Genomic DNA, 8,770 nt, shown 5'->3' with positions numbered 1-8,770 from the left:
TCCTGCCATGGCAGGGGGTCGGACTTGATGATCTGCCCTTCCGACCCGACCAACTATGAAACTACCCTTAGCGCTGTGGCCTTCTTGGCCCTCCCTGACTTAAACTAAAATAATGGGAAGGCTCTTTCTTATCTTGTGGGTAGCAAGGAAATACTGCAGTCAGTATGTCCTTGACCCTGAGAAACAGGCTCCTTCCTGGGCTCCAGAATGCTTCCTGACTTCGGCTCAAGTTCTTCCCAGCGCGCTGCTAAAGGACTCTGCCCTGCTTGCTTTGGTTTTACCTTGTAAACATGAAGAACAATCCAGCCACAGTAGGATTGGGCCCTTAATAAACCAGGCAGTAGGGCTGTGCAAAACGGCACCATTGCATCTCATTTCAATTCAAAACTGCTGTTCTGTTTCATTTCATCAAAACCGTTTTGCTGTTTCAATGTTCTGCCCATCGGCTGTAATGGGAGAGCTTGAAACAGCCTGTAACTTTTGTCATTTCTGGCTTGATTTGGATGAAACTTGAAGGAATAGTAGTCCCTTCTGAGGGCATGAAGCCTGCCACGTTGCAAGGAGCTAGGTGCAGGGGTTTGAAGGGGAACTGCCCCTCAAGCTGCTGACCAACAAAACTCGTGACATGGGTGACACTGCGTGTGTTAAGGCGCAGCGGGGTGACAGCTGCAGGGATGGTGGCCCCTGCTGCAGCCATGAAGCCTGCCAGCTGTCGAGGGGATCAGTGCAGGGCTCCTGGGGTCTGGGGCCCTGCACCTCTGGCTGCTGACAGACGAAACTTGTGACATGGGGCGGGGGGTTAAGGTGTGCCCTCACTCAACTGCCGCCAAGGCAGAAAGCAGGGCACTTCAAACAACGCTGCCTTTTATGCTGTTTTTTTCATCCCTCCCCCACAGCGCTGGGATTGGAAGGGGGCTCGAGGAAGGATGGCAGTCACTGGCCAGCTGTGCAGTCAATAATAACAAGACCACTGCTTCCCCCTCCCTCTCCTCACTTTAGTTTCTGTTTCCCTGCAGGTAAGCCCAGCTCCAGCTTCCAAACTCAAAGCGTTTTGCCTCGTCTCGTTTCCTTTCGAGGCTGTTTCGAAGCTCTCCATTTCAAGGTCGAAAAGAAACTGCCGGTGGAGTTTTGCACGGCCCTACCAGGCAGCTCCTGAACTCCCCGTGTCTTAACTTCTTAAGGAAAACTTTAGCAAAAGCTCTCCTCTGTATAGGCAGACCCAGAGGCCTGCCACTTGGAAGGAGCTGGCTACAAGTGGGGCTAGTGCTTGGGGGGACAGCTGTGTTGTCTCCTGCAGGTTCATGCTCCGGCCCACCCTTCCCACAGGATTCAGTGAGTCACAAGAGTTGCCACTTTGCTGACAAAGCGCAGGATTCAACTGCTAGTCTCCAGTGATTTCCAAAATACAAATGGAAGCCGCTAGCTGGCAGGCTGGGATGCCTAAAGCTGCAGGCTGGATTGAAGTCACCCAAGCCTGGACCTGCATGGGCTTGTGGGGTTAGAGCACGCCAGGGATGTAGCCAAGAGCATGCGAAGGAGTCATAGCGCAGGGCCCTCCTCTAACAGGACAATACCCAGCACCTGCTGCACCAGCTGTCCATGCCCCCAACTGCTGTGACTTCCTCCCATTCTTCCCCCCGCACCCTCTCCACCAGCCCCAACTTGTTCTCTCCTAATTATGTGAGTTGAGACGTCTTTCTGAGCTCTGCTTCTTCCCACAGCATCTTTGAACATCAGGGCACCTCTAGATTCAGTTGCACAGTCTGGTTTCCACAGTCCCAAATGCTTCCGATTCAGCAGGGACTGTCAGGTGCTCGGCAGCTTTTGAGAACCAAGCTTGCGGCTGGAGCGCAAGGGACAATGGCAGAGCGGTTCTGCCGTCTCGCAATGGTCCTGGATGTGTGCGTTCAAGACGCCGTGCCTGGACCAGCCAGATGTGGCAGAGCTCAGAGCCAACGGCCGTGAACAGCTGTGGATCTATTTGTGTCCCCGCTCAGTGCACGCACCTGGGCAAAGCAGGGCTTGCAATAAGGCCGGCAGCCATCCGAGCACCGGAGACTGCTTCTGTGTTCCTGCCCTGGGTATAAAAGCACTTCCAAAGGGCAGCGGGGACAGCGCATCCATTGCATGGTGGCATAGCCGGGTCCTCCCCTCTGCTTCCTAGGGCAATTTTATGATGTTGGGAAGAGCTCAAGGGACACGGCTCAACTTGTCTGCAGGGGGGAAAAGGTGGATTTCAAGTAACGGCCCAGCGAGCCCAGCCCCAAAATCGATGGCGGCTGGCTGCCAACACCACCTCCCGAGGGCACAGCAGCCTCACCCAAGCGGCAGCCCACTCCCAGGTGAAGTGTCCTGTCTGCAGAGCGGGAAGGAGAGGATTTGCAGCCTGCTCTTCCCCCAGCTGAGGAAAGACCTGCCACTTCTGCAGCCAGACCCGGGGCTCGAGGCCTGTGCTCTTTAGGTCGCCTCGAGCCCCATCCACAAGCCAAGGGCGGGATCCTCCTGGAGTTGGCGGGCTGCCGACCGACCGCTCCCCGGGGTCCTCGTCCCTGAGACGCACCCGTGGGCCTGCGTGCACACGCGCCCGCTCACCTCGATCTGCGCCTTGGCCTCGGGCAGGGAGCTGGCCGAACAGGCCTTGTGGCCCACCAGGCAGATGCAGCAGATGCAGCTGCGGTGCTCGGGGCAGTAGAAGTCCAGCAGCTTGTGGTGGTCCTGGCACAGCTTCTGCTGCAGGTTGCGCACCGGGGCGCTCAGCTCGTGCACGCGGAAGGCCAGGCTCTCGTGGTGCGGGCGCAGGTGCTCGGCGCAGAAGGAGGCCATGCAGGTGAGGCAGGTCTGCACGGCAGCCACCGCCTCTGGGCAGCTGTCGCAAGCCACCTGAGAGGGGCCCAGCTCGCCGCCCGCCTTGCCCTCCGGCTCGCCGCCCGCCTTGCCCTCCGCGGGGGCGTCGGGGCCCGCCTGCAGCTGCTCCACCACGCGGCACAGCACCGTGTTCTTGCGCAGCTCGGGCTTGCGGGCGAAGGGGCTGCGGCACTGCGGGCAGCTGAAGGCGTCCCGCAGGCCGGCCCACGTGATGTCCAGGCAGGCGGCGCAGAAGTTGTGGCCGCACGGGGTGGTCACGGGGCTCTCGAAGAGGCAGAGGCAGATGGAGCAGGTCAGCTCGTCCTCCAGCCCCGCCAGCGCCGGCGCGGCCATGGCTGTGGCTCCGGCTCCGGCTCCGGGTCGGAAAGTGAAACCCGGGGGCTGAGGCGGGCACTTCCCGGCGGTCACGTGGGGCGGGGCGGGGCGCGGCGCGGCGAAACTTTTCGCTCTGGCTTTCCTATCTGGCAGATGGCGCCTGCGCAGTGCAGAGGCCCTGTGTACACAGCGACCTTTGACCTCGCCGAAGTGCGGACTCGAGCAGAGCCGCGCCACCCAGCACCGCGCCCCCTGCTGCCCGGGGGGCCGCCGCGCCCCTTCCTCTCCGGGCCAGGTTGCCCCTTTGCTCCCTCTGGTGCTGGGCCCGGCCTCCAGAGCAAGCGGTGCCCAGTCTGCGGTGCGGGGACCACCAGCGGTCCGCACATTTGTTTTAATCACTTTATAGGACAACAATTTGCTGGTGGTACGTCAGGCGGTGTCACTTTGAAATCTGTCGGCGTTTGGGAATCGCTGCCTTAGGGCATCTGGGAGCAGGCCTGGGGCCCTGTTGAGGCCAGAAAAATGTTGCTTGTTCTTAGAAAGAGTCAAGCTCTTGTCTGCTGCCGCAGGCGGGGGAGCAGGCGGAAAGCTCTGCTCAAACTAGAATTTCAGTGCTGCTTGTATCGTGCCAACCTGTTTCAAACAGGGGGAGAAATGGCCTTAATTTAGACCAGGGGCACAGTGAGCGGCAAGCGCGTGCCGCTTTCGCCCCGTTGCATTTGAACGTGACGTTTTCTGTGCGCCGGCATTTGGACAATAGTCGGACGTCTTTGTGCTCCCCAAATCCTACAAGGATCTCAAAGGAGGTTTGAAAGGTCGCTGACCAAACCTGGTAACACAGGCAAGAGGCAGGGATGAGGGGCAAAAGAGTGAAAAGGGGCATGGTACAGCAGCTCAGGGCTGGGGATGACCAGCCTTATCCATATTCTTGCCAGCCTGATGCATTTAGAGAGCATGAGTCAGATTCCCCTGAATCATACGCTTGGCTTAAAGATCATGAGACCTTTAAAAAAAAAATAATCAGCTTGTTTACAAAGCCACAGAAGCTCAAGACTTGCTTTTATTAAGTGAGATTGCGGTGTGCTTGCGTGACTCCTTGTATTGCTAGTTTGAATTGGGCCAAGCAGAAGAACATGTACATGTGTAGAAAAAAGTGGCATGATATCTTTACTAACACAAGTGGGCAAGATCTTTACAGGCCCCTTCAGGTTTCTTACCCCCCCGGCACAAGCTGTGCTCTAGCATCGCCCTGGGAGCGGCTCCACACTGACTCAGGGGAAGGTTATTGCTTAGACACTCCTAAGAGCTCTTTATGGGAGAGAGAAGCAAATTTGACTAGATCAGAATAAAAATAGAAACCTCCTCCACACCCAGAGTGAAGCTGTCTTTCTTTTTTTGCACGTGCTTCGTGTCCAGCTTGCAGGAGAAGTCACGGAGTCTCACCGCTGGGAAGCTAGTTTTGCAATGTGCCCAATTTGATTGTAACCGTAGAAAGTCTCTTGAGGGTCTGATCTCCTGAGCTGCTGGTCTGATTTCTAAACCAAAGGCACGGTATAACTTTGGGAGGTAGAGGCTGACCAGATTGGGCTCTGGGCTTGGCCACATCTGCCTGCTTCAGTAAGGCAGGTTCATGCCATTCAGGTCGGTGTTCACCCACTTCCCCCTCGTTTCCTGATAGAAAACTCAAGAACACACAGCAGCAGCTATCTGCAAATGCAAACTATGACTAATACTATGTGTGGGGCTGAGTCTGCCTGAAAGTTAAGAGTGTTTTTCTTTCCAGGCAGTGGTAAAATCCAATCATGTGCTTATAAAGTACCTGTTTTACCAGGGTGTGCCTATCAAAATGGTCTTAACTTCCTCAGAGATGGAAAGTCCAGACATTTCAGTATTTAGCAAGAGAAACTGCCAGTAACTCAAATGTATAATTTCTCTTACTATCCCATCAAAATCATTTCCAGGACAACTGGAATCTAATCTCTTGGCAAAGCTTTGGAAACTTCATCTTGGCAACAGTGCCTAAGTCTTGGTGATGGCATCAAACTGTAGAAACGGGGGTAGGTCAGTGTGTCACTTCAGTGGTTCCCAAGTCGTTTTAGCTGCCTTTGATTTTGCAAAGGTTTTCAGTTCAAATGTTAGATGAGCCAACTGGCCTGAACTGCGGTTGACAGATGGGAACAAAGAGATGATCAACAACTATAAAGCTTTCATTTCTTCTTTCCCCGTAGGTGGGCGAGATGCCTTTTCCAAAGGGCTGGCTACATCTTAGTATCAGCTACTCCACCTTTCATGGGTTTGGCATCTTTGTGAGAGCATTCAGGATGCTACCAGGCCTATATGACATCTACCAATGCAGGCCAAATAGGTTTGGAAATAGTTTTTTGACTTTTGTGTCCGTGGTTGGGAATTCTCAGAAGATGCTGAAAGGTTGATTTAATTCTTTTACCTAGCTCCTTGCCTGTCTGAATTATCAAGTCCATCTGCTTTGTAGATAACTCTTTCAGCTTCCAAAATAACCTACTTAAGGCTTCAGACCACAGCTCCCAGGCTACAAGCAGCTCTTCAACTCATCACTTGCAGTTCTGCACAGAAAATGTTAGTCATTTTTAACTGCATTTCATTTTAATCACAGAAAAATATGGATTTTGGGTTACATTTTTTTTTTTAAACCAAAAATTGGGGATTTTTTTTTTTTTATCAGAGAGAACCAAAATCCCTGGTGACTATTAAAAAGACTTGAAACTTAATTTATCAGAAAAGTGTTTTTGGTTTTTTTTATAAACAGTTACCAAAGAAGCTACTGTCTCTTCTTCATAACAAACCTTGGGGATGTCCTTGTCTTTCTAAATTAGACGCCAACCTTTCACTCAGATCTCACGTGGCGAAAGCATTGCTCGGAGTTATGCAGCTGAGTCACTCGGTACAAAAGGGAAGCTATAAGTATCTATCTACAGAACATACATTATTGCTCTCTGTGCCTGGTTGAGTGAATGTACAATACATGCTTTGCCATGCCCCCCCCACCCCCGGCTTTGCTCTTTTATTTTGGTTTTGGAACTTTTTTCCACTGTTTAGGTGATGTCTGGGATCTGACCCAAGATCTTAAATTACTCAAAATCCTTACAGACCTGTTAACTTGCCTGATACTTTTCATAAGATTTTTTTGGCCTACAGCTACTGAAATGAGGCAAAGTAATCTTGCCAAACCCCACCAAGCGATGCTACTAGTAACCTCACAAAGGAAGTCCCTATCCTGATCTGGCAAGGTACTCTTGAGGAGGAACGCATTTTCTTCCCTGGTCCTTTGCCTCATTCATTCCACAGGCCAGATCAACGACACTTACTGACCAGGTCGCTGTTTCACATTTTTTTTATTTTCATCAATGAATGAGGCCCCATGACCCCCCGTGTGCACCATCCAAACCTTGAATACAGAATTATAGGTATTTCTGTTGCACACACAAGTGCTTCCCAAGTGTTATTAAATTTCTCTTCGCAATACCGTGCAGTTGGAACATGGCTTTGCCCTCACTGTTGTCCCCCAACCCATCTCCTGTGCAGCTCATTTCTGTAGTCCAGTAATGCTGGCTCCTGTCCCCCCTCCCACGCAGCCTCGGGGACAACAGGAAGGAAGGAAGCATGCCAGTGTCAATGTTGCTGCTCTTATTTCTGGTACCTGCCACCACAGATGAGTCAGCCCAATCGGGGTGGCTTTTCTGAGGGATGGAAAAAAGATGCATTCCATCCCACACCACCACAGCAAATTTAAAGTTCCTGTTCCACAGCCCAAAGGTGCTTGCCTTTCTCAAAGGAAGCGTTAGTAAAACTTTTATGTGGATAAATAGGGCTTCCCCAAGATACTTTCTTGGAAATGTGATGTTTTTACTGAATCTTGTCTTTAACTTCAGAGTGAAGCAGAAAGCTAGCACAGGTATTGTCAGCTAGAAGGATAAGTTCAGCGTAACAGTAAGTAACTGAAAATAGGGGCTCTGAAATGAAGGCATCAGATGCCCTTAACAGTAAGCACTGCTACTAATTCTGGCTGTAAGTCTGTATTTAATTTTTTTCATGAACAGTGAGTCTTAACCAGGGTGTCTCAGCACCCGGCAGTGCTCAGAGGTCCCTTTTAAGGGTGCTGTGGGGTACTGTGTAATAGTCATGCTGTTAGCTGTACAAACACCTACACATGATTCACATTTGAAATGGGAATCCTTAGTGTCAAAAACATTATTCTGACCTGTGGTAGTCTTTCCGAGTTCCTTGCAATAGAATTGCACTATAATAAATGCGTTCTTTCTTTGAAACGGAGTGCCACCAAATTCAGAAAAGCAATGGGGGTGCCTTGAGTCTAAAAATGTTGAGCGCCACAGAATTAGAGGGAGTTATAAGAGGCAAAAGATTCTTTGTGATCTTTATTGGGGCAACTGTGTAGTTGGGAGAGCTGTCAGACAACGTTCAGGAGTCAAGTGGTCTTCCTCAAGGCTCAGGGAATCATATGTAATGTTTGCATTTAGATGCAGAACATTTGCAAAGGCAAGTAAAGCTTGTATCGAGAATAATGGTAGATTTTATTTGTTAGTTAAAATTATACTAATGCCATGTAGCAGAATTTTATAAAATCAGATTACTTTCACTTCTATTGATCAAATTTAGAAAAAAACAAGATACAAGCAAACTGCAGGTGTAGAACATTTTTAAAACACTGCTCATATAATCCAAGGTATTCAATATAAACATGTAAGCATAGTTTGAAACAAAGCCATAACTTAATCCCTTATAAGCCTTGCATTAGCTTAACTGATATGGTCCAACTAATAACAGTTTCATACTAATTTAATCTGTGCTGGTTGATGGTTTGTGTGGACTATAAAATTTTAAGTTTAAAGGAAAAAATTATGAACCGTTCTGTAACGCTGCCATCTAATGGCCAAATAAAACTAGTCAAGACCTGTCTTAAAAATCCTCCTTTTGATCCAGGCAGACAAGATTCTTTGGGTGAACCTCATATCTTTTATTAGACCAACTTAAATAAAAGATATCAGATTCACCCAAAGAACCTTGTCTGCCTATGTCCTTAGACCAACATAGCTACAACCTGCACTCCTTTTGATCCAAGCATTTTTACTGTTCCATTTTTAAACATTATCTGAGCATTGCGCGAAGCTACTGAATGGAGACTTTAACACTTAAATTTCTGGTTAAAATGCATTCTTGGTCCAACAACTGTTATTCTGCAGTCATGAACAAGGTGACAGTAACCAGTATTACTGGGAAGGTTCTTGGTGAAATCACATCTTAAAGAGAAAAGAGCGCTTTAAGCACAAAGCTGATCAACAGAAGAGGCAAGAGAACCGCTTTTAAAGCCCATACAAATCAACACCTATTGAAGGCAATATTGCCTGGGAGCAATTACTAGACTCCTGGGTTCTATTCCTTGCTCTGCCACAAGGTCCTCAACTTCACCATCTGCAGGAAGATGAAGGCACTTGCCTATCACTCAGAATTGCAGAGACTTAACATGGATGAATGTTTTGGACATGTTCAGATGAAAAGAGCTATAGAAGTACAAAGTAACTTGCCCTACAGAGAA

The 8,770-nt window shown here is 49.7% G+C and overlaps 1 protein-coding gene across 3 annotated transcripts in view; it reads right to left on the bottom strand.

Annotated features, from left to right (window-relative positions):
* TRIM25 (tripartite motif containing 25) overlaps positions 1 to 3,253 on the bottom strand; it is a 29,585-nt gene extending 26,332 nt beyond the window's left edge. For all 3 annotated transcript variants that reach the window (XM_019517103.1, XM_019517121.1, XM_019517111.1), the window contains exon 1: positions 2,593 to 3,253. In XM_019517103.1, coding sequence (XP_019372648.1) covers positions 2,593 to 3,198 — 606 coding nt within the window. In that variant the 5' untranslated portion in view covers positions 3,199 to 3,253. The remainder of the gene's footprint in view (positions 1 to 2,592) is intronic.
* Between the last annotated feature and the right edge of the window lie 5,517 nt (positions 3,254 to 8,770).

This window comes from Gavialis gangeticus, unplaced genomic scaffold (genome assembly GCF_001723915.1).
Source record: "Gavialis gangeticus isolate Ggan-Ray unplaced genomic scaffold, GavGan_comp1, whole genome shotgun sequence".
Lineage (NCBI taxonomy): Eukaryota > Metazoa > Chordata > Crocodylia > Gavialidae > Gavialis > Gavialis gangeticus.
The sequence above is the reverse complement of the archived record's forward strand: the minus strand, read 5'-3'. Positions and strand labels throughout refer to the sequence as shown.